The sequence below is a fragment of the Lutra lutra genome, chromosome 16, assembly GCF_902655055.1.
Source record: "Lutra lutra chromosome 16, mLutLut1.2, whole genome shotgun sequence".
NCBI classification, from domain to species: domain Eukaryota; kingdom Metazoa; phylum Chordata; class Mammalia; order Carnivora; family Mustelidae; genus Lutra; species Lutra lutra.
Window position 1 is genome coordinate 57,055,613 of NC_062293.1, and position 25,854 is coordinate 57,081,466.

Sequence of the window (25,854 nt, forward strand, 5' to 3'; positions counted from 1 at the left end):
CCTTGTCGTGACTGGGTTATCTTGCTTCGCCTGAAGTCTTTACGTTAATCTCCACTGTGGCCTGGGTCCAAATTTCCTTTCTGAGATTGAACACCATGCCGCTGTGTATATACATGCCATATTTTATTTATCCACTCATCCATGAATGGACATACTTGAGTTGTTTCCATTTTTGGACCGTCAGGAAGAGTCCTGCAGCACACCGGTGTAGAGAGTGGAGTCCCTGCTTTCCATTCTCTTGGGTGTATACCCAGAAGTGGAATTGCTGGAGCCCATGCTAACCCTGTTTGCAATTCTTTGAAGAGTCGCCATATTGTTTTTCATGGCATCTGCTCCATCTTACGTTCCCGCCAGGAAGGACTCTGGTTTGTCCACATCTGCACCAATGCCTGTTCTTCTACTTGTTTGTTGATAGCGGCCATCCTCATGGGTGGGTGGTGACTCCTTATTGGGGTTTTAATGTCTTTATTGGGGTTTGTGCATTTCCCTAGTGATGAGTGAGCACCTCTCCCTGTGCCCGTTGGCCATTTGTTTATCTTCTTGGGAGAAATGCCCTTGGCCCATTTTTTTGTGTGTGTCCAGGGAAACTTCACCTCCTACTCTTTGATCGTAACAAAAACAACTGGCTGTATTGGGTACTTTGGTTCCCTTTGCTCTCTGCTCAGGGTTTATGTGGATTTCCCCCCTTAATCCTCCCAACAACCTTTTGAGAAAGGCACTGCCAATCATCTCCCTTTTACACTTGAAGAAATCTGAAGCTTGAAGACCCCACGCTAGGCATCACAGCTGATAGGCAGTGAACCCACAAAGGCCCTAGAGCCGGCTGACTCTGTCCCTGGAGGATTGTTCTGATTTCCTAGCCCACCCCAAGGATCAGGCACTGAACCCTCTATAAATACACAGTTTATCCATACATTTGAGAGAATGCTGTTTATAAGAAATCATCCAGACCTCTTGACTCCACGGTCCCTTGGGAAAATGATATTTACTTTGATATCAAGGCTGGTTTCCTAGAATCACCACGGTTTACACTGAAATCAGACACAGAAATGTGTGGATTTGAAGTGCTTAACCCTTCAGCTCCTCCAAAAGCTCTCTGAGTGGAGTGATTTGAGATATTCATGCAGGATCCAAGTCTCTTGCTTGAACTCATTTAGTTGATGGACGCCATATTTTGCTCATGTCCTCCACTTGCAATTGAGAGCTTTGGGATCCTAAACCCTTTTTCCTCTGAGATGCATGGCATCGCCCCCTGGTCACCCGCCGTCTGTCCAGGTTTGGAGGTGATGAGGGCAGAGCAAAGGCAGGGGATGCTCATCTTGTCCCCCAGGGGCCACCGGCTTTTCAGCCCTGGACGGGTCTAACACAATGGTTCTTAGGGGAGCATTTCCCATTCTTTGTAGGTTGGCTTTTATCTGGCCTTGGGTTCACACAGCTGGGGCTGGGGCTGGGGCCGAGGCCAGAGCCGTGACTTCGGGTGGGGAAGAAGTTGGCGGAACATTCCCCAGCAGGGCTGGGGCAGGCCCAGGGAGTCCCGCCTAAAATATAGTGGACAAAGGAGCTCTTGTCCCCAGGCCTGGGGGTGGGAGGCATCTGGTCAGTGACACAAGCTTGGCCATTGTATGTCGTGACCTCGGCCAACTTTTTTTTAGCTGAGAAAGGGGAAAAAGAGAGAGAGTGAAAAAAAATAATTAAAAAAAAAAAATAGTCTCCAGAAACTTCGCAACTGGAAAGTCCAGAATGCGTGGTTGATTTCCTCACAGGACCCGGAGCAGATTTGGAAGGAACTGTGCAATGTAGCGTGTTCTTTGTGAAAGAACAGTGGGGTGCAAAGCCACAGGAACGCCCTCTGGGGTGTCCCTGGCACTGACCCTTGGCACGGTTGCTTGCTTGCATCAGGCCCATTTCCCGCAGAGGGTGCCATGGAAAGGAAGCTGGCGAGGGCCTGGCGCTGGGTCTGGGGACTCCACACAGGACCCAGGACTCTCCTCTGAGTTATCAGCAGCCCCACAAGGAAGATTGGCTCTTCTCTGATGGTAAGAATCCATCTGACCGGGTCAGCTTTTTCTCGGTGTTTCTGAACGAACCTGAGGACCTCTGAGATGGGAGCTTAGAAATCCTGGGGGGCCCAGTGTGCTGGGGCAGGGGAGGGTTCCCGTAAGGCATGAGTTGGGAGAAAAGAAGACTTGAGTGAGATCAGGAGGGGGGGAGGAATGAGATGTGATGTGGAGGGTGAGGGGGGCAGCTCCCTGGTCACCTGGGCAGCGGTTCCGGGGAGGCATGTGACCCCGTGGTGGCGTGGCTTGTGGGGGCAGGAGGCCACGTCTCACCTCCCTCACTTCTCCCGAATCTGAAGCTCTGCTTCTTCCTGCCTACCCACCTGCCGTCTATGTGGCCTGGTTTTCGCCGGGACTGTCTAAAGGGAAAGCCTGTTGGGGGTTCCTCCCAGGTAGTCAGGTTTCTGCCCATGTCTCTACTGTGGTTGCAGGCTGAGCTGGGTGCTTCTGTCCAGTTTGGGGGTGGCCGGGGTGGGCTGTGATTACGGGTGCTCTCCTAAGATCTAAGAGTAGGATAGCCTTCTTTTGCCCACCCTCCTGCCTCTGGAAGTTAGACACCCCCCTTTTTTGGAAAGTGGGACCTCCCATCAGCCAAGGCTCTAGGGACCACGCTCTGGAGGCTCTGGGCAGCCCAGGGGGTTCCGGTTCATATGGGAAGGCTCGTGTGTGTGCACATAGCCTTCTTCCAGGGTGCCCACTGACTGGGTCGGACAGCATCTCTGATTTTGGTGTGGCTTCTGATGGAGGCCTGAGCCTGTGCCGGGAAGAGGGAGACGGTGCTTATCACCCAGGGGCACCTGGAAAGTTCACAGGAGGGCTTCTCAGAGGGTAAAGCGGATCTGAATTGCCCAGGGACCGTCAGAATACAGAGCCTGGTACTCAGGTGGAGTCTGGGACTCTGCATTTCTAGCCAGAGGACAGCCCTGCGGCAGGTGCAGGGTCTACACTCAGGGAAGAATGGTGTGTAAAGTGCCCAGACCAATCAGTCATGTTCTGATGGATTGCTGGCGAGCACTAGTGGGTTCTGGTGGGTCTGGCCTGGGCTGTGGGCCATGGCAGGGAGGTTCCTGGAGAAGAAGGGATCAGCCCAGAAGACGTCCCCGGAGGGGCATTCAGGGAGTGGGGTGAGAGCCCGGGGAGGCCTCTTGGTGGAGACGGAGGTGTGCCCGGGCTGAGGGAGAGTGTGTGTGTTCAGGTCCCAGCGTGTGTGTGTAGTGAACAGCTTATCTGCCGGTGGGCTCAGAACAAACCTGTGTTGCCGGGGGCACCAGGGTGGCTCCGTTGGTTAAGGTCATGATCTTGGGGTCATGATCTCAGGGTCCTGGGACTCAGGTCATGGTCTTGGGGTCCTGAGATCCAGCCCCACTCAGCAGGGAGCCTGCTTCTCCATCTGCCCCTCCCCCTGCTCATTCTCTCTTTCCATCTCTCTCTCTCAAATAAATAAATAAAAATCTTAAACAAAAAGAACAAGTGTTGGGCATGGGGCGAGTTCCAGCTTCGGACACAGGAAAGCCCGGGATGCCAGGGCAGGAGTCTGGTCCGTGGGCAGATAGAGCTCATCTGTGTATGGCTCTGGGAATGACAGGGAAGGGGCTGACACAGGACAGTCAGGCCAGAAGAACTCACCGGGACACGCCTCCGTGAGAGGAAGAGGCACAGTCTGAGGCCCCGAGGCAGAATCCCAGTGTTCGGGGCTCTGCCTGCTGCCCTTGAGCCCATGTCTACACTTGAACGAGACTTTGCCCCTCTTCCAAAACAGCATGTCCTTATAAAGCAGGTGGGCTAAGACCAGCTTCCAGAATCCTTGAGTCTTAGAAAAGAAAGAAGGAGAAACCAGAGAAAACCCTAGGAGACCATCTGGTCCAACTTCTGTATTTTTGAGATGAGGACAGGGAGGCCTCCCCACCAAGACAAAGTGGTTGCTCAAGATCTCCCAGCAAGACAGCAGCAACCCCGGCTGGGCGCGCTGGCCTCCCCGCTTACATCCCGAGTGTTCTCTACGAAGCAGTGGTGGGTCCCCACTCTCGGTGATGGTGTCCCCAGCTGTCACCGTCAGTCTGGTTTTCTATGCACCAGACTCAGAGCTTCAGAAACGTCTACTGCCTTGGGTGGGTTGGAACTGCTCCCCTTGCTCATTCTTGGGCAAGGAGTTCAGCCTCGATTAGCCTTCATCTACCCCCAGTGCCTGTGGCTCAGAAGCATTAAGGACGCGCTGGGCACTCAGAGCCCTGATGGGAGTCCGGCCTGGTCACTGAGATGAGTCTCCTCGGTGGGGACACTTGCTGCTCCTGGCTTTCTGGTGCCTAGGGACCTGCTTCTAGTGGCCACCAAGCTGGGCCAGCCAGATGGCAGCCATAGGTGGGCATCAGATGCCCACCTTGGTGACCTAAGGAATTCCAGTCCTCCCTTCTTTAGAGAGGCGCCAACTCCCTGAGGACTCAGTGGGCCCCCCAGGGCTCTGCAGGCAGCAGCCGTGTCACCTGGCCTTGGAGCCCCTTTCTGGCAGGCAGGAGCTTGGCGGGAGGTTCCAAACCTGTGATCTCACCCGAGCTGGGGACTTTTGGTTCTGTTCCTCTCTTCTGAACTTGCAGGGTCTGTTTAACAGAACGGAATGCTTGAGAAATTTGGGTAGGTGGGTTTTTCTTTGGGGATTTGAGAAAGTGCCAGAAAAACCTGGCCATGAGGCATTCCAGGATTTTGTGCCTTAATATGAAAGGGGGCTTCATCAGGATTTCCTCTTCTCCCCGTTCCCTCCACCCCCTGGCTCCCCCACACTCCAATACCAAGTGTTGGCAAAATTCGCTTATTCCCTGGCTCTCTCCTCTGCAAAGGGAAACTGGAGGGGTCCTTCCCTCCCAGGAGCTGCCTAGGGAGCGCGCTGCTGGTGAGTGGTCCTCAGTGTGTCCTTCGAAGCATTTCCAAGGTCAGGATATCGATATCTTGACCATATACAGGAGTGTAAAAGTCCAGAGTGCAGGGTTGGGTTTTTGTTTTTTAAGATTTTTTAAAATTTTTATTTTATTTATTTGTCGGGGGTCGGGGGTCGGGGGAGTGTTAGCACAAGCAGGGGCAGAGGGAGAGGGAGAAGCAGCCTCCCTGCAGAGCAAGGAGCCCGAGGTAGGACTCGATCCCAGGACTCTGGGCTCATGACCTGAGCCGAAGGCAGGTGCTTAATGGCTGAGCCACCCAGACGTCCCTCCAGCGTGTATTTTGAAATCCTTCAGGATAAAGGGAAGTGCTCACTTCACACCCACCTCCTTCTGATGGACAGAGACATCAGAGCCCTAAAGGGGCCGGGACATTGACTCTTGGCACAGAGGGGGAGAGGTCAATGTTCAGCCTCTCTGTACGGGTTTGCGGTCATGCTCACGACGTTGCGAATCCTGGCTTAGGCGTACATTTGAATGGTTTCCAAGTTTTGTTAAATGGGTTTGCTTCACTGGTGTCAGACGGTGTAGCCCTTCTATCCATTCCAAGTTGGGTTTGGCTGAGGAAATAGTCACTCGCTGGACCAAAAAAGTTTGGGGGACACCTTCAGGGGAGGGGGAAGGTAATGCGACATGGACAATCATGTTCATCCTCAGAGGGCTCTGTCCTTTCCTGTTTATGGGGTGGTTGCTTTTGCAAGCGTGTGTGGTCATTTAAATGCCTTGATATGTCCCCTGTGGTGGTTTTGGGGCCTGTGACATGACATGACCCTCAGGTCACAGGACCTCGGTGTTGGAGAGCTGGCAGCCCCTGGTTTTATAGATGAAGAGAAGGGACAGGCCCAGAGAAGCTCAGGGAACTGTGTAAGTTATAGTTTGCTGTCTGGGAACACGGTCTCCTTATGCCTAGGCCTGTGTGCTTTCTGCCGATGCTTCCGGGGTCCCGAGGTTGGAGGTAGGATATCAGAATGGCCCACGCTATTTTTATCCGCCGGAGAAGGGGTAGGAGGAAAGGCAGCCAACATTCCTCAAAGTTGAGAGTTGGAGTAAAACGTCTCCGTTCATCACGAGCTGGTGAGTGGATCATTCAGGTTTTCCTGCTCAGAGGCCAGAAGCTGGGCCAGGCTGGCGGGAGCTCACTGCCTCGCCCTTTATAACCTTGAAACATCAGGGCCTGACAGATCTTAGAAGTAGGACCGAAGTTAGGGGCTTTCTTTGGGATTCCCCAAACTTCTCCAGGCTCCAAGATACGGAGGCAGGCGCAACGTCCCATCTTCTTCCTAGAGCTGTTCTCCGTGTTCCCGAGCACCTGTGGGAACTGCCTTGTCCCACATGAGCGTGAACATGGCCATGAGGTCATCGGGCACCTGCTCTAAACCTCGGTACGGAGCAGGACTGACTGAGTTGTGTCGTTCGGTCAAGCCAAGGGACGCTGGAGGGTGGGTGTCTCTCAGATCCCTGTCCTGCTCTGTGAAGATGCCACCAGCAAAAGCACGAGCCATCTCAGATGTCTGCTGACGTCCAGAGTTCCTCATTTTGTGCACTGTGCCCTTTGGGACCCTGTTTATCAGCCCTTCTGTCTTCTCTCTGGATGGCAGGTGCACCAGTAGTAGAAGTGTCTTTGTCCAGTGTCCGTGAGATACAGGGTCTCGTGGGAATGTGTGTAAGGCCCGAATTGAAGTTATTTCCTCCAGGACGGATTCCTTCCTGCCCCCCGCTGCTTGCCCCGCGGACACGTCAGGGCCGCGGAATGGCTTCGGACGTGGTGGGGGTGCGGCGGGGGGGTGGAGGGGTGCCCAACTCGTCCTTGCACTGCGGTCTTGGTGGCGACGTTTGTCCACCCTCGCCCCACTGGAGACCCTGTGTTTTCCAGCTCAGCCAAGTTTCCCCGTGAGGGTCAACTTCCTGTGGCCTCACAGAGACTACGTCGTGATTGTGTTCATCAAAATTCCTGGTTAGCCAGATCACTCCATTCCTTTTTAGGATCAGAAAAGAGAGTATATTGTTCTGTGTCCTTTCCCTGCCCCGGGGGAGGCACTGGGGGGCTTACAGATGGCTCTTCAGGGTGGCTGGGACCCTCGCCATGTCCTTTAGGAGCTAGACATGTGGGGGGGGGGTTGCTCACAGCGGGTTGGGTGACAAGCACGTGGCTGGCAGGTCTGGAGGATGACAGGAGAGAGTCCCCAGGGTCCAGAAAGGTGCCCGATGCTGGCAAGCATGAGTATGAGACACACTTCATGGGGCTGGAGCTGGGGAGCCTGAGTGAGTCACCCTCTGGGCGCTCGTCATGGGGGCCGAGGTCTGGCACAACTGAGTGACAGGGGCCAGCCCCTGGGATGTGGATTATTGCTGCAAGCAGGACCCCTCCCAGTTGTGCATCCTGAGCGGGAGGCCTGAGGACACAGGGATAGTACTGGGTTTACAAGAGTCCTGGGGATGTTTGCATTTGAGTGATTGAAGCCCGATTTGGAAAGTTCCTTGAAGGGACCCAAAGAAGCCAGGCCAAAGGTGATCTGTCCAAGAGCAGACTGAGTACACACGTGAAGCGTTCTGGCAAACCCTGTGATGAGTCGGTCCCATGTACCGAGGAACCTTGCGCTTGGAGGATTGGAAGGAAGAAAGGCATCCTGCCTGGCTCGCTTTGGCTTCTTGTTGGGAAAAGCTGGAGGTGGGCCTTCTGTGCTTGATCCCGCCTTCATGCGGGGGTCCAACCAGAGTGGCCCAAGGGACACAGAGATGCTCAGGTCAGGATTCCCTGTGGAAGCTAATTGCCCGTGGGAGCCAGTGAAAGGTGGCTGAGAAGTCAGACTCACAGCACCCCAATCCAAGAAAGGTCTGTGGTCCCTGAGGACCCTTCTCTTCTGTCACAGCCCCTCTGGCTAGAAACCTGTCATTCTCCAGGAAAGCGGTGAGAGCGGATACTTGATGCCAGGGGTCGGGAACAAATGGGCGAGGCCATCGGGACAGAGAGGAAGAGGAGCAGCCCCTTGTCAGGGCAGGATGAGAGGCGTTCTAATTTCATTTCCCTTAGGTGCCCGGGCTCTACTTTGTTCTGCCTCCTAATCTTTTCTGGTAGTGTCCAGAGTTTGTGGTCCAGGCTTTTCCCTTGTTTTATACCATATAGGGAGAATGCTTTATATTTTTCTTACAATAAAAAATATATTTTTCTTATAATTTTCCTTGTTTTATACCATATATGTGTATGGTATGTATACAGTCTGTAACTAGATTGGTGACGATGATTTGCCTATTTTTAAAGCTGCTTTTGGTGGTCAGCCTGGGACATTTTTGCTTTAGTCCTTCACCTTTATTTGTCATCTCTCCAGCAGCTGTGGTGCATCTTCTAAGCACTTCTGAGGAGGACATACAGGTCCCCCCCGGACCCATGGTCTGCGGACCTATATTCCCCAAACCATTGTCCACAGAGGAACGCCTTTCCTTCCCTTCCTCCCTTCCTCCCTCCTTCCCTCCTTCCTTCCTTCCTTCTTTCCTTCCTGTTATTTGAGAGAGAGAGAGAGAGCAAGAGATCGAGCACAAGTAGAGGGAGAAGGAGCCTCGATGCGGACCTCAATCTCAGGACCCCCAAGACCACGACCCAAGCCAAAGGCAGATGCTCACTGACTGAACCACCCAAGTGCCCCAAGGAACGGCCACATAAAAGGGTCTTGGCATTTCCCCATGACAATCCGGAAGCATCTTTTGAAATGCAGTTACAGAGAAGCCTGTGACCAGCTATCTTTTTTTTTTTTTGTTCATTTACTGGGGCACCCTTCTCCCACATAAACCATTACGGGACTTTCTCCTTATCTTTGCCGTGTAAATACGTTGTTCATGGTGTGCCTGCCATCGGCTTCTAAAATCCATTTTGTGTGCAGCAGCGTGGGACCTACCATGCCGCTCGTACGTGTCTTCTTTTAGCTGAAGACAGTACCCCCCAACTGTCCCCATCAACCATGGTCTTATCATTTCTTTTCTCTTCTTCAGGAGCGCCGAGCATCTGTATCCTGCCTTGTTCTTCTGGCCCTCTGTTTTCATTTTTTTGTGTGTATTTCCTTTGCATTCCAGGAAAAATTCTTGCATTGGCTTTGTACATAACGAAAGCTTTTCCTTTTTATTTTTCCTTTCTGCAAGACCAATTCCACATTCTGTGGCAACCGACCTGGATGTTCCTGTTGCTACCTCGTAAATTTCCCTACAGTTTTGCTTATTTCCTGTTCCTCTTTTTATAGCATTTGTTTCCTTTTTCCAGGCGACTCGCCTTGTTTGCATTAGTTTGTCCAATCCTTTATGATTTTTTTTTTTTTTTTTTTTTTTTGCTCTTGTATCATAAATGCTCTGCCTTCCTGCCTTCTATCGAGGTTGCCAAACACTTTCCTGGAATTTTCTGTCTGGATACCATATGAGGTCATGGTTAGAAGTTTGTGCCTCCCGGGAGGCTTCTGGATACTGTTCCTCGATTTATTTTCTGCAGTGAAAGAAACTATGTTATCTTGTCTTCCCCCGCCTCCCTGTACTCAAGGTTGAATAGTCCATTCATCGACATCCATTAAGAGCTGGGATTTGTTACAGGTGGGGCGCACGTCGCTTGGGCTGTCATTCTGTCTACTTGTTTGGGAGAAAGCCTCAGATCTGTTTGGAGCCCATTTCTAATGATTCCAAGTTTCCATTGGTCCCTGCATCCCTCCATCCAGTGTTCCGGGCACTGTGCCCACTGTGTCCACAGCGTGGACGTGGCCATGTCTTCCTGAACCTTCCAGCCCGTCTCTCTGTTGTGTGGTCTCTCCTCCTTCTCCTCCCACCGGCCAGGTCTCTCCATCTCTCCCCCTTAGAAGAACATGAAGACGTTGTGTGGGTCCATCCTCTCCCCACCAGCCTAGAAAACAACCCATGAGGACTTCACTTCCCAGGGTGCACTGAGCCATCGCCGGGTCCCTTACTTCCTCCCCAGCTCTGCTACTTGAGTCACTCTCCGACGGGATAGGAAGGTGGCCAGAGCTGGGGAGAACCGTACCGCCTCACCTGTGAGACAGAGGAAAGGTGCCCCACACTCAGAGGTGCAGATCCTGAGGCTGGTGGATCACACTAAGAACCTGGTCCCTGCTTCCTGCTTTGTCTCTTAACCCATGGGCAGGGGAGATGACCTTGCCCTTGGTGGCCGTTCCCAGCTTTGTGTCGGAGTCTCTCCTCCCGGAATGGGAGCCCAGCCGCAAGGTGTGGAACAGATGTGACTCTCCAGTCACCTGGCCCAGCTGAGTGGCTTGCTCACAGCCCCTGTTACTACTGCTAATTGGCTGACTACTCTCCCCCCCCCCCCCCGCATTGAGGGACAGTGAGGCCAGCCCTGGCCCGTGGTTCCTGGACTGCTCAGGGAGCCCCAGTTCCAAAGCTGTTCCCGGGGACTGATGCCTCCCAGTCCCACCTGGCCATGCCTGGCTGCTTCTGGGGGTCCTGGCCGGCTATGCGTTTGGGAAGAGAGAACTTGCTGGAGAGTTCTTTGTGGAGGAGCCTTCAAGCAGTGCCAATCACGGCACCCGGCTCATTAGCAGTCATTGCCATGGCAACGGGTCTGCCAGAAAGCGGCTCGTTAGGCTGACAACTTCAGAGATGTTATATATAGATCTGGGTGTGGGGGGAGTGGGGGTGTGGGGCCCTGTGGATATGCCTTTCTCCGGAGTTCCTATTGCTTCTGGGCTTGGGGTGTGAGAAGACGCAGAATGGGGGAACCTTAAAACTCGCTGATTTGGCTGCTAAAAGGAGTGACGACTGCCCGTGACCATCTCAAGTCGCGTTTGCTCGCATCTGCAGAAGGTAAGAGTCAGGTGTTCCTAGAAGCCTCCTGAGGGGGAAGGAGTCCCGGGCTGAACTTGACGAGGGGAGGAGGCTGTGGGAGGCTGAGTGTGGGGGTTGGTACTGCAGAGACCGGATCGAATCCCTCTTAAAAGAAGTCTCCTTTGAAGGGCTTGGGGATGGCACCCTTTTCCTTAATAAAGTAGCCATGCAGCTAAGCACTGTCTTTTTATAAATTGTGCTTATTAAAATTTTATGTTCCCAGCTTCGATTTCAGAAGCACGCTTTCTCTTGAGTGCTTTCTCCAAAGCTGCCTGCCAGCCTGTTCTGAGTTCAGTAGGCACGAGGCTCCCCTAGGATGCACGTTGAAAGGCAGCTTCCTGGGCTCCAGGTTGACCTGGCGTTTGGAGCAGGGCCCCGGAATCTGCATTTTTTAATGCACATCCCAGGGGACCAACACAGGGTTCCAGGGACCACACTTTGAGAAACACTGCTCTAAGCGGGGAGGGGATTTTGTCTTCAATCCCTGGGTGACTTTCCTTTGCTTGCCTGCTCTTTTTTCCTTCGCCGGGGAGGACCAGTAGCCATCACAAAGAGGAACATTTCTTTGGTGGTGCTGTTTTAAATAAGGAGACAAGGAAGTTAGCCGGGAACGTGACTGCTTGGGTGTGGGTGGTGGTATTTCTGTTCATCTCCCAGGAGGGCATATGCTCATTTGGAGACTGTGAGACGGGCAGGAGAAGCAGGCCTGAGTTGTCACCCACCTTGGTGGGAGCTGGGGTCAGGAGGTCCCGGTGAAACAAAGCCTCCCTTGGCTAGCTGGGGAGAGATGGACAGAAGGTAGCCTGGATGTAGGTAACTGGACAGAAGTCTCTAGGACAAGGGGAGGATTTCAAAGTTTGGGCTGATCATTTGTTTAGCTGTGCAGTGTTGGACGAGCTATTACATTCTCTGAGCTCCAGATTCCTCGTTTCAAAATGGGAACATGGCAGGTTTCAGTTGTCAGAACTAGAGATAAGTGTGTAAAGCATCTGACCCAGTCCTTGGAGCCCATCAACATTTGGTGCTTGATAAAAGTTGTTATCGATGGATGCATATGGGATCTGAGCTCGTGTGTTTCTTGATTACCGGTTAGATTAGGGCTCTGAGTCATCTAGAAGCCTCCTGATACTCTATAGGAAATAGGGTAAGGGTGTACATGAACGCATGACTCCATTTTGCAGGGCGGGAGATCCACAGTTACCTTCAGATCCTCAGAGGATGGGTCTCCATAAACAGTGGAGTAGGTTGTTGACTGAACAAGGGGACCCAGGGGAGGCTGAAATCCAGCTGGCAGTCAGGGCGATGGCCCATCTGGAGGAAGAGACAATGTTTTATGATTCCTGCAAAGCTGTGATGTGCATGAGGTTAAGAATTTCTAAGTTGGAGGAAACTACCTTCACCCTCCGACCCTCACTCCCACTTCCTTGGATCTTGCTCATTGTCAGTAGGGCCCCAATCTCTGGGCCTGTGTCACCTCTGCTTCTTGTTCCTCTTCCCATGGGAAGGAGCTTTCGGAATGGAAGGGGAGAAGCCACTGGACTAGGGAAGGGAGGGGAAGGGAAGGATTTAACTTGAAGGAAGCAAATTAGGAGAGTAAGTTTGACAGAGACCTTAATTATTAGGTCGTTATTCACGCTGCATTGTCTTGATGGCTGGGGGGGCAGCTCTCCCAGGAGGCCAGTCCCCCCATGACCACGAGTGATGAGGTCATGTGGGTGCTCTGTGCCTTTTCAGTAAGAGAGCCTGCTGCATGTGGAGAGTCTTAATTTCTGCTCCCTTGCAGCTCAAAAATGATGTTTTTTAAAAAGTTGTGAAATACACATGACATAAAATATATCCCGAGTGATATATATACATTCATACTATGGCGCAACATTTATATCGACCTCAAAGAGGAACCCCTGGACCCGTCCTTCCCTCCCCCCCAACCCCTGGCGACCCCACTCATCTGCTTTCTGTTTCTGTGGATTTCCCTCTTCCGGGCATTTCGTATAAATGGAATCGTATGCATGGCTTCAAGGCTCATTCATGTGGTAGCATGGAGCAGAGCCTCCTTCATTTCGACAACTGGGTATTTCTCTGGAACACACAGTGATTTGTTGACCCCCTCATCAGTTGATGGACCCTTGGGTTGTGTCTGCCTTTTGGCCATTATGGATAATGCTGCTGCGAACGTGGATTCACAAGTGTTTCGGTGCCGTTTTCAGTTCTTTTGGGTACGTTCCCAGGGGTCTCCGCATCTTTCCACTCCTGATGTGTCTCAGGCCACCAACTAGGGGAACTTCTTTCTGGGCGAGAGCAAAGGCAAGGGAACTGTGGCAGCCTCGGGGGATGGGGACAGAGCACAGGCAGGTGACAGGCAGAGCAAGGAGCCGAGGTCATGCTGGAGGGGGATGAGGGGACGGCCTTGGGTGCATTATCCAAATTAGGAAGTAGGCTGAGTTGGCCCTGGTGCCCTCGTCCCCTCTGTTCCTTCTCTTCCAGTGCCACTTGGCCCTTCCTGGCTCAGTAGCAGAGATCCTTCCCCCGCAGCCACCTTCAGGAGGGTTGGGCTTGGAGGGTCCAGCATTTCCTAGATGGGCAAGACCTCAGGGTGGGTGGTCACAGTGCCTCCTTGGTCATCAGTGTCCTCCCATGCAAACCAGAGCTTGTTCTGAGCCCCCAGAGTTACATAAACCCCCTAGAGTCATTTTCAAGAGGAAAGCACCATGGAGATGGGGTAGGTGTCCCTGTTTGCTCTGTCCCAGGTGGGGCGTGGAGAGTCGGAAGTTCAGTCCGGTCCCTCAACCAGCCCCGCTTGGATGGTGGTCTCCTTGCCACCTACCCAGGCTTCTCTGCAGATCCAACTGGTCAACCTCCAAACGCGTTCCCTCCCCAGCAGGTGTGTGCTTGCCAGCTGAGTTGCAGAGTTTTGGAAACAAGAGGCCTGGGGAGAAGTGGCAGTTACTAGTGACATTTCAAGTGTGGTGGAGCAGGCTGGGGTGCGGGGCCCCTGACCTTCCCCTCTCAGGGGGCAGAGAGGCTGTATGAAGCCTTGTCTCGCTGGGCTCTTAAACACACCCCCTCCCGCTGTCACGGAGCGTTCCTGGTGACAGGCACCCTCCTAGGAGCCTTCCCCAACAGGGCTCCTGTCCTCCTCCTCTGTTGTGTAGACACATGGATAAAGGCAGTTGGCTGAGTCACTTTCCTATCATGTGTCCGCTCAGGGGCTGGGTCAGTATTGAGGCCCAGGCCAGAGGGCTGTTTCCACGGTGCTCCTGGGTCCCTCTCCCCTCTGTACCCTATTTCCGGCCGCGTCCGTATCCGGCCCTTGCGTAATACCCTTTAACAATTTCCCGTTTCCTCCCCGGCTGCTGGGAGAAGCACCAACGTAGCCTTCCCATCTTGGATGCTCGAAGACATTGATTCTAGCAGAAGCGGCCCAGCATTGTACCCTCTGGTTCTAGAATATTCGTCTCTTAACTTAAACCTCCTAAGCTCCCTATGCTTGTGTGATCCCCAGCCCCACTCAGCCAAGATACACCTCTCCTGTGTGTGGGATACTTCCTAAGTGCACGCACACTACTCATCGTGAGACTGTGTGTGCATGCAATATTTGGACCACCTTGCAATCCGGGAGACGCCAGAGCAGGTGTCTGGAGGCCCAGGTGGACACGCTCAGGTGTGGGTTTGGGCTCAGCACACGTGCTCTGTTGGTGAGAAGATCTCCCGGTTGGCGTCCAGTGCCCAGCAGTCCACCTTCCATACTGATTCTGCGGGTTAACAGCCGTGAACCACATTGGCCACGGGGAGGCCGTGGTTCCCCAGGGTCCCGGGAGCATCTAGGAGGGACCTAATCCCTGGTGAGGCTGTGCCACAGGCAGAAGTAGCTGTTTTTGCAACCTTCAGACAATAGGAGGACAGGGCAGGCTGAGAGCTGCTGTCCGTACTGCTTGCTTTGATTCTTTTAGCTGGTTTTCCTAAGTAACCATACTCAGTGACCACAAGTGTCTTGGTGGGCAGGACAGAGAGGGGCTGAGGACACGGACATGCTGAGAAGCGGATTCGTTTTTAATGCATCTGAACAGAGCCCAGCTTTGCTGAGAAATTCACAGCCCCTCTCCCTGCGTGGTTGAATCCACTTAACTATGTTCAGAAGGCACAGCCGCCGTGTGGACTAATTTGGACCCTCTTTCCTTATTTTTAAATGTTCTTTAGCTCACCGCTTATTTTTGTTGTTTGAGGGACATTTAGATGCAAGAGAGAAGTAAAAAGGAGAGGAGAAAAATTTGCCCATCATGCCACCGCCGGAAGTCACCTCTCTCTCTTGGATCTTGGGTTCACCTGCTTTCTCTCTCTTATGTATATATATCTTTTCTCTGATTTGTATTTTTAAGAATACTGTTCTCGGGGCATCTGGGTGGCTCAGTGGGTTAAAACCTCTGCCTTCGGCTCAGGTCATGATCTCAAGGTCCTGGGATCGAGCCCTACATCGGGCTCTCTGCTCAGTGGGGAACCTGCTTCCCACCCCCCGCCCCGCCGCCTGCCTCTCTGCCTACTTGTGATCTCTGTCAAATAAAGAAATAAAATATTTTAAGAAAAAGAAGAAGAAGAAGAGTATTGTTCCTATGGGCAAAAGATGAAATCAGGGCACCCGAGTGGCTCAGTTGGTTAAGCATCTGCCTTCGGCTCAGGTCATGATCTCAGGATCCTGGGATCGAGCCCCACGTCGGGCTCCCTGCTCAGCCAGGAGTTTGCATCTCCCTCTCCCTCAGCTCCTGGCTTCTAATCATGTTCTCTCTCTCTCTCTCTTTCAAATAAATAAATAAAAATCTTCAAGAAAAAAAAAAGATTAAACCACACATAAGTGCACAAAGTGCCCATGGTGGAAAGGGAGCTGTGGTTTGGCCATGGGTCCTGGTTCCCTCCAGATCCCCCAGAGAGATTTGGACAGTGGACCAGAAAAGCCCCATCGAGCTCTTCTTTGGTTCTCGGCGTGGTTATGGAAGGCTTTAGATCTCGCTCTAAAGACACTTGCTGAGGGTGCCTGGGTGTCTCCGTGGATTAAGCGACTGCCTTCGGCTCAGGTCATGATCCTGGAGTCCCAGGATTAAGTCCTGCTCAACGGGGAGTCTGCTTCTTCCTCTAACTCTTCCTCTCATGCTTTCTCTTTCTCTCTCTCTTTCAAATAAATAAATAAAATCTTAAAGAAAAAAAAAGAGACTGGCTGAGACTTGTGTTAAATTCTGGTGGGTTCGCCCAGGCCCAGCAGGCCCTGGGCCTCGCCTGCTGCTGTCCGTGGTGGTCCTGGGGGTCCAGGCTTTGGATTCCACAGTGGGCATGCGCAGAAGACTGAGGGTGCTACACACAGCTTGCCCCGCGAGGTCCGTGCAGGGGGCTGTCCGGGGAGAAGGTCCAGCTCTCTAACTGTCCTTTTTGGGAAGCTGTCCCTTCCGCAGTGGCATGCTTGGGCAAGCCCTCAAATCCCACATGTGTGGTCTGTGACCTCCTCCCCCCAGGGAGGCCAGCGGGGCACCTCCTGTCCCCCCATCTTACCGTCCCCCCAGCATCAGCTCTTCCAAAGTGACTCCACCTGCCTCCAACTTCCTGGTCCCAAACTGGTTGAAACCCTGTCGCCGAAATGCCCGGCACGTGTGACCTTTCCTTTCCTCTTCCACAGAAGCCTGGAATGGTACCCCCTCCGCCCGGAGAGGAAAGCCACATTGTCGTCCTTCCACCTGGCTGGCAGAGCTACTTGTCTCCCCAGGGCCGGCGCTACTATGTCAACACGGCCACCAATGGTGAGTCCTCGCGCTGGGGAGCATGTTACATGGGTCCCGCCGTTTCTGTGTCCCTCTTGCCTCTCCCAGTGGCTAGTCGTTTGCCTCGGAAACCGGCCTCAGAGGCTATGGTGGGTTCGAGCTTTCCCCTGCGGTGCTGGGTGGTGGGGGTCCGCGGTGGCTCGGGAAGCCCACCCTTCAGGGTCAGGGGTCCTCCCTGGAAAGTCACCGCCGCCCCGGGCATCTCTGTTGAACCCAACCTCATGGTCTAGGGCTGTTTTCCGCTCCGGGATCTCAAAAGGTTTCTCTAGTGAACAGCGGGTTCGAGTCAAGTCAACCAGGTTTAGCTACTGTGTGATTATCCGGAACATGGAATGTACTAATGAGACAGAAGCTCCTGGAAGAGGGTCACAAATGAGGGGTTTCCCTAACTTCAGCACGCATCGCTTCCTTTTCCCCAGAGTAGCTCACTGGCTGGCATTTCTTGGAAGGTTCTTTGGGAAATGCTGGGACTGCTCAGGGATATTTGTTCTAATAGATAATGCAGGTCCCTTGTGCATTTCTGAGGTGAGGTAGGACCCCACCTCCTTGTCCCCAGGGATTGTGGGCTTCCTGGGCCTTCATGGGGGCTCCAGGACCCCACCAGGTGGGCTCTTCAGTGGTCTGTGGGAAGGCTAGAGAAGGTTTATAGAAGTAGGAGTGGCACGTTCTCTAACAAGGTGGTCTCGGGAGGGCAGTGCCCACGTAGCTAAGAGAGCTCTGTCCTTGACCTTCCTGCCTCCTGGAGGATGGAAACACTGAAGGTTCGATGTGGGGTGGCATCACAGATCTGTGTGCCGAGGCAGGATGTGAAATATGATCCCATTCACGTGTTGACTCAGCGTTGGCCCCCTTACTTCCCTTGTTGACACCAACCTGACTTAACGGTCACCTCTGCCTACCCAGGGGGACCATAAGTGGGGCTGATGATGACAGGCCTGCACCCCGGGGGTGTCCACCTGGAGGGCCAGCTGCTCCTTAGAGGGAATGGCCCGGAAAGCAGCCGGCAGCTGCCCCCTCGGGGTGGCTGGCTCGTTCCCGTCCCCTGAGGCTCGAGGGGCGTGTTTCTGCCAAAGAGGTAACTGGGGTTTCTAGGAAAAGGGAAGTGGGACTATTTCTGGTCATTCGCATCTTAAACTTCCTCAAAACAAACACACAAGTAGCTTTGCATTGTTACCGGACTTTGAAGTTTCGGAGGCAAAGTGTCTATAGGCACAGCTCCCATCTGTGAAATGCAGAAATTGGACCATATGATCCTGAGATCAGCAAGGCTTTGGGCCCCTTCTCATCCGGAATTAGCCACTCTGTTGCAAAGGGGCTGGAGTGGTAAAGGAGGTTTTCTAAAATCTGCATTTTTGTCTTTATTTTTTTTTTAAATTATTCTTGGTTAAAAAAAACTCAATGTATATAAAAAAAGAAGTAAAAATCCCTGGTTTTGTATGTTACAAAACATTATTCTTTTGATTCTTTTTTTTTAAGATTTTATTTATTTTATTGGATGCTGGGGATATTATAATAATGATAGAGAAGCATCCCTTCCCTCAAAGAGCTTATCTTCCTCACATTGGAAGCAGATTTTAAATGAGTATGTATTTTATTAATTAGAGAGTGGTATATTCTTGGTTAAAAAAATCAATGTGTACAAAAAAAAAAGTAAAAATCCCTGGTTTTGCATGTTACGAAACATTCTTTTGATTCTTTTTCAAGGACTTTTTTTTAAAAGATTTTATTTATTTATTTGAGAGAGCATGAGAGAGGGGGGCGGGGGGAGAACACACGCCAGGGGAGGGAGGGGGAGAGGTGAGGGAGAAGCAGACTTCTCGTTGTGCAGAGAGCCCAACTACAGGGCTGGATCCCAGGACCCTGGGACCGTGACCTGAGCCGAAGGCAGAGGCTTAATCAACTGAGCTGCCTGGGCACCCCCTTCTTTTTCAAGCACTTAAGAGGATCTTAATTCAGGAGTTCACGGGTGCAGAGGGGCCCTCAAGCTACTGACTCCTACTCTGGGATCTCTGTTATCTCTGGTAGGACTGGCCCTCCTTTCACTTCCCCACCCTCTCCAATACGCTCACAATCATCCTGGCTCCCTTGGTCCTATGTTCTAGATACAGGGAACTTTTATTCACTTACTGATTCATCCTTATCTGTTGGATTAATTGATTTGTTCATTAAACAGACACTTACTGGGCCTCACCCAAGTCCTGGGTAGACTTTTGGATGCTGGGGATATTATAATAATGATAGAGAAGTGCCCCTTCCCTCAAAGAGCTTATCTTCCTCACTTTGGAAGCAGATTTTAAATGAGTATGTATTTGATTACCCTTATGAGCAGGGTTGTGAAGGAGAAGTCCCGGGTGTTTTGATAGTGTGTTCCTGGAAAACCCCGGGGAGATCAAGGAAGGCTTCTTGGAGGAGGGGACACCCTGCAGCTAAGATGAGGAGGCCTGAGGAAGGGGTTGGGGATGGGAAATGCCTTTCCGAAGCAAGTCAGTGCTAGGAAGGATCGTGCAGACCCCAAATATTAAAGATTTTGTTCCTTAGCCTAAGGGCTGTCTTTCTGACTCTCCCCTGGATAGCTTTCTTAGACCCGTTTTGCATGGCTGGCTGTGGGCTGCTGTTTACATTTTTGGACCTGACCCCATTTGGGCAGGGAAGTACCTATTAGAGCAGGTACTTGCTGTCCTCATGCCGTGCCTCTGTGACCTCCTGACTCCTGGGATCATATGCGTATGTGTCTCCACCTGGCTGGGCTAGCCATATCCACCTTCCTTTCCACTCCACCTCTGGGGCCTCCCCTGTCCTGCGACCCAGGCCAAGGCCGTGCACCCTGCTCCAGCCGCCGCGCATCACTCCTCTCCGTCTTCCTGTCCGTCTCCCTCTCTTCCAGATGCTTCTCATGTCCCTTAATCCCTGGTCTCTTCACACAGTGCTTGGGCACCGTTAATGTTCTGTCCCTGTTTCTATACCACATACAAATATAACTAGTTTAAAGCCCAGGTTACACTTGTAGTACCTTGCTCTGGCTAATCTGCTTATTTTTAGATCCGTTTAGGATTTTTTGGATGGGGATGGTCTCAGTGCTGGCCACTGTGCCGGGCTGTAGGGGCACAAAGTCAAATGGGAGACCGGCTTGGTCTTGGAACACTGTCGTCCTGGAGGAGTCTGAGAAACCCAGATGCCAGCAAGCATTGTGGGTGTTAGTGTGGACATCTGGGGGCTCGAAGAAGAGGGCCAGCAGCTTTACTGTGTGTCAGACACATCTTGGAAGAGGGGCCCTTGACTCAGGGATTCCACATAGAGGTTCCTGTGCAGCAAAGGCCAGACAGCAAGGGAACAGTGACATGTTCGGCGAGAGCAAGGAGCAAAACGGTGAGAGGGAGTTAGAGATCTGACCCACGGGTGACCCCACGAGGCACTCTAAGGAGTCGGGACTTTGTCCTCTGGCAGTGGAAAGCTCTGAAAGGAATCAAAGTAGTGGCCTGACATGAGCAAAATACTGTGGCAAGATTGCTTTTGCAGCAGAGTGAAGGATTTAGGGACTGGTAGGCATGGGCTGGGCAGATGAAATGAGAAGAGAAGTAATGAGGTCAGCTCCTCATGCACAGCTGTGGCTGGGGAGGAGGGGATGGAGTCTGTCAGACAGGAGACGGCGGGTCGGGGAAGGAGAATGCTCAGGTTCTCCTGAGCTTTCTGCTTTGTGTTATGGAGCCCCGCGCTGAGAGCCAGAGATGCGAGGGAGGAAGAGTTTGGAGGCAGCGAGATGGATCCATGTTCCATGTGTGGTTCCTTGGAGGATATTCAGGGAGAGGTGGCCAGCCTTGCTTGGACCAGATGTCTATGACTAAGGGGACACCTGAGCTAGAGATGAGAATCTGGGGAGTCCTGTGGGTGCCTGGCTTGGCACACAGAGAGCAGAATGGATTTCACCCCTATTTGCCCCCTTGGCCTGGCACCATTGTGCCGTGACCAACCTATACAACCACACATGGCAGCCCAGAATTCTTCATTTCATCAGCGGAGAAACAAGACCTTGAAACGCAGGAGATCACCCATGACGATCATGCAAGAGAGAGCCCTACAGGAAAGCATTTCAGGGAGGGGTGAAGGAGACTTTGAAATAATTGTCAGAGATAAGAATCCAGAAGTAAGGCAATATCACCAAAGGCAGAGGAGAAAAGATTAAATAGTATTCGGCCAGATGGCTAACAGGAAGTTCCAGTGGGTAAGTTAATGCAATAGTGCTGTTGTTTTTGTGTAAACTCAGCAAGGCCATGAAAGCAGGCTTTAAGAGACTCTGGGAAGTCCCCAACTCTCCTTATCTCCCCATGGTTATATCCCTCCAGGGTGTTTTGTCATGCAAGGGGACCCTGAGCTTGGGGCCCAGGAGCCCCAGGGGTTCTGGTATCAGGACAGGCTTGTGCTATATTCCTACCAAAACTTGGCTATTGCCAAAGATGGGTTTGTGTCTAGTTTCTGGATATTGAGCTATCGCTAATATCCTACCGTTTTCAGGGACCTAAGTTAGTGTTAAGGGGGGACCTCTTATTTGCACAATAGGTAATTGCATTTCAAAAGATGGTGCTCAGTGTTGTTTAGTTCCATCGATAACTGGAAGGCCAGAAATGCACATGTGATCACTTAGTGGTGAAATGGTCATAGGTATTCAGGTCCTCTTTTTTGGAGAGATGCTGACTTTAGATACCACTTAGGATTTATTTTATTTATTTACTTATTTATTTTTAAAGACTTCATTTGAAAGAAAGAGGGAGAGAGATTCAACACAAGTTGTGGGGAGCAGGAGAGGGAGAAGCAGGCTCCCTGCTAAGCAAGGAGCCCGATGTGGGACTCGATCTCAGGACCCTGGGATCATGACCTGAGCGGAAGGCAGATGCTTAACTGACTGAGCCACCCAGGTGCCCCTAGGATATATTTTACCATTTGGACGTTGAAGGGGTATTTCAAGCCAGTAATGAAGGCCAAGGTTAGTTTTGTGTAATGTATGAGTCATATTTTATCCCTTACGTATTAGTTTTGGTACACTTTAAATCCAGTAGCTTCATTTATTTATGTTTTTCGTTTCTAAAGGAAGAAGATCACTTGAGGGGGATGTCTCAGTTCTGCTTCTTTAGAAAGCAGAGCCTGAGGCAAGGATTAAGCATTAATACTTTATTTAGGCTGTATAAGCCCAGAGCAGTGAGAGCGGGTGAGAGACGGAGGATGTCACATGATGCTGGCTAGTGTTAATAGTGAATTGCAGAGAGCTGCAACAGGTCTGTGTGGGTCTCACCTAGCAAGTGTGTTCACTTCTCTGGAAGGGTTACAGAGAAGAGCCATGCCTTTGAGTAGGCCATGGGAGAGCCAACATGTCTGATCTGCTCACCTCCCTCTCATCTCCTATTTCCCTTTGACCAAGCTTCTCCCACTTGGAGAGCTATTTCTTCCACCCTTTTGGGTTTTATCATCTGGCCCCCAGAAAGCCTGACTCCAGCAACCCAGAGTGATGCTCCATCCAAGCCCTAGGTTGGATGGTCAGTGGAGGATGAGTGAGACATCAACCAAAATACAAGGACGCAGTTGATGGGAACGTGAGGAGGAGCCCAAGGTCTTTGTCCCAGTGCGTGGATTCCTAAAGCACTGAGTTTGTGGTGCACGTGTAACTCTTGTTGTGTCAAATTGTGATGACTCAAGTGTTTACAGAGTTTCATTGGCCAATGACTTTTACTCCTAGGGAGGACCTTCCAAGTCATCCCACATAGAGGTCAGCAAACTAGGGCCCTGGGGTCAAATTCAGCTCGCCACCAATTTTTGTCAATAAAGTTTTATTGAACACGGCCATAGGGCCAAATTCATCCTGCAACCTATTTTTGTCAATAAAGTTTTATTGAACACAGCCATGCTCTTTTGTTTGCCTGTTGTCTAAGGCTGCTTTCTCACTATGATGGCAGAGTAGAGACAGGACAAGGTGGTCACAAAGCCAGAGTATTTACTGTCTGGCCCTTGAAAGGAAAAGTTGGATGATCTCTGGTTTAACAAATAGAGGAAGTGGAGTGCTGACCTGTCCCCCCTATGACATGGTACAGGATCTTAATCCAAGTTACCTGGCTTATTTATAGACTAGGCTATGCCTGGATCCCATCTTTCTGTACTTTTTTTTTCATTGCCTCAGTACTCAGGAGAATGGGCATGGGGGAATTTGCAATAAGGATAACTGAATTCACGAATTAGCAGGGGAAAAAAAATCCCAAATGACATTTATTTTTAAGGAAAACACAAATATCTTCTTAGACCCTCAACTGAAACCCAGGGGAACTGGCAGCTGTTTTTCAGCACTTTTGATAAAGCATCCATATGTATAAAGGTTTTATTATGTTTATGAATGAAGCTTGGAGGAAGGAGTACACTAGGATTTCAGCTTTTGAAGTCATTTGCCAAATAGCCGGTACTTCTCTTGATTTCTTGTTTTAATTTTTCTTTAAACGAGTAGATTTCCATTTAACTTTATTACACCAGGAGCTAATGTGAGTTGCTGGATAAGTTTTCCAGTAGAACACTTTCTAAAGCATTCTTTGAGCTTTTCTTTGTTCCAAATAATTGGATACTTTTCCAGCTCCCTGGATAGAACGGCCCTAGTAATTCCCTGTTGATAAAGGTTGCCCTGAGAAACTTCTACGCTCAGAAGCGTCTATCTGGTTTTTTCTGCCCATCTGTGTTGAACAAATGTGAGACAAGAAAGATGCTTTTGTTTGGCACAGTTAGTTGATTGAGGTAGCTCGGCATACGTGTCTGTGTGTGTGTTCATACGTGTTTCTTATTTTGGCTTTATTAATTTTTATTTAACAGACTCTGGTGCAAAGCTGTTAGACCTCCATGCTTACTATTCATCTGCTCCTATGTGGGTTTCGTTGTTTTCTTGAAGAGAATCCATTTTAATTTGCAACGTTAAGGTCACACTTACATGCACGACACATTCCTCGTACCTCCGCTGTTCTCAAAACTGGCAATCTCTTGGAATTTTGGCAGATACCAAGGGAGTCATGCATGTTGGCAGTACATGGAAGACCCATAAAAATAAAAAAGACCAAGGAGACAAAAGGAATTTATTGTTTGTTGTATTCTTGGAAGTTGAGTTACTCTGAAAAGGCTGCTTACCGATCAACAGTGTAGGCTGTTTGGTGGGGTCGCCAGTGAGCAGCAAATCGTTCAGATACGGAAGTGGAGCTAGAAGGGAAAGTGTGGGTTGGACCCAGCAATTCCACTCCTAGATACATACCCAAGAGAATTTTAAACCTGCACATGAAAACCTATACGTGAATGTTTGTAGTGATGTTCTTCGTGGTGTCCAGAAACAACCCAAGTGTCTATTGCATCATAAGTAGATGAACAATAATACGCTGGACCCTACAGTGGGAGATCACTGAGGCATAAAGAGGAGCAAAGTACAAGCAGATACTTACCTCGATAAGGATTACTTTGAAAATATCATGCAAAGTGCAAGAAGCCAGATGCATAAAACCACATACTGTATGGCTCCATTTACACGAGATACCCAGAACAGGCAAAAAAGCCAGAGACACAGAAAGTAGATTTTTGGTTTCCAGGAACGGGGGGCAGCGCGGGGCGGGGGGGGGGAGTGGTAGTGGCTCCTAACGGGTATGGCCTTTCATTTTGAGATGATGAAAATGTTCTAAATTTAGGTAGTTGGTGATATTTGTGTAATTATGTGAATAGGCTAAAAACCACTCATTATGTGCTTTTAGAGGGAATTTTATGGTATGCAAATTATATCACAGTGAAGACAGTCGTGTGATGTCTTAGTTGGGGATTCCTTCTGCCTGATTCCCAAACCTCGGTGGGCATTAGAAGCACCTAGGGAGTTTGTTAAAAGATATCACAGACCTAATGGCTCCAAATCTGTTATTTTAGAAAGAGTGAGAAGGTCTGCTTTCTATGTTTAAGTATTTTCTAATGGTTACCACCTTTTTTTAGACTTGCAAGGAGACAATAAATTGATGAGGGCATTGTCAGTGGGTCAGATATTATGAAGTTGAAGAGTAAATTTAAATCCCATTTTCTTTTACCGAGATAAAGCGAAAGAATACAGTTTTCTTCAAACAAGTAAACATGTATTAGAGTCCCAAGGTTAGAAGCTGTATCACCATAAACTACTATCGTTAAGGTAGAATCTCGAGGAGGAACTCTTTAAAGACAGATCTGTCATTTTTACGGTGACAACATACAGATTGAGCACAAAACTGGAGGAAGACCCTTCAACCTGGCGAACGTTTATACATCCTTCAGTGTTGTCAAGGTAACTGACTCGTGGAGGTTTTCTCGTCTTTCTTCTGATCCTGTTATAAAACAGGATATCGTGGCAGAGCTTTTCATTTCAAAGCTTTTGAGTCAAAAGCTCAAGAAAATTTTTTTTAAATCTCAGCATTTTTGCCTTTTTATTTTTAAAGATTTTATTTATTTCACAGAGAGAGAGAGAGCACATGAGCAGGGGGGAGGGACAGAAGGAGAGGGAGAATCAGGCTCCCTTGCTGAGCTGGGAGCTGGAGACGGGGGACCCCGGGATCGAGACCTGAGCCAAAGGCAGATGCTTAATGGACTGAGCTACCCAGGTACCTCAGCATTTTAGGCATTAAAAAAAAAAAAAACAAAAAAACAAAAAAAAACTGTGGGGACGCTGAGTGGCTCAGTCAGTTAAGCCTCTGCCTTTGGCTCAGGTCATGGTCCCAGGGTCCTGGGATAGAGCCCCACATCAGGCCCCCGGCTCAGCAGGAAGCCTGCTTCTCCCTCTCCCACTCCCCCTGCTTGTGTTCCCTCTCTTGCTGTGTCTCTCTCTGTCAGATAAATAATAAATTGTTTTAAAAAAAAAACCTGTGGCCTCTCATTTCAACTTTCCTCCTAGCTACAGTTCAGTCAGCATTTGGGGCTTACACTCTTTTCATTCTCCCATTCTGTAGAGCTCTCGGACATCTGGTTGAAACGAACACCATCCTTGTCTTTGGGTAACTTAGAGCTAGTGAAATAGTTCAGGCCTTGGATATGGCGAGAAGTCGTAAGATTTCCACTTCCGTGTTGTTCTTCTCTGGAGGTTGGTAGACTGGGACTCCCAGACTTGCCTTCACTTTGGTTAGGAAGCGAGTGCCAATATAGGCTTACTCTGTCCCCTCCCCACACCCTGTGACTTAGCAGGGTTCAGCAGCTCATCTGTCCAAAGCAGGTCAACCCAACTGTCTT

At 50.6% G+C, this 25,854-nt stretch overlaps 1 protein-coding gene across 6 annotated transcripts in view; it reads left to right on the top strand.

Moving 5' to 3' along the window:
- GAS7 (growth arrest specific 7) overlaps positions 1-25,854 on the top strand; it is a 199,355-nt gene that overhangs the window by 102,585 nt on the left and 70,916 nt on the right. For 4 of the 6 annotated variants that reach the window (XM_047707653.1, XM_047707655.1, XM_047707659.1 and 1 more), the window contains exon 2: positions 16,473-16,593. In XM_047707653.1, the coding sequence (XP_047563609.1) occupies positions 16,473-16,593 (121 nt within the window). Of the gene's footprint in view, positions 1-1,731; positions 2,037-10,669; positions 10,793-16,472; positions 16,594-25,854 lie in introns of those variants that run through there. The other 2 variants (XM_047707654.1, XM_047707657.1) reach the window with 2 other exon arrangements.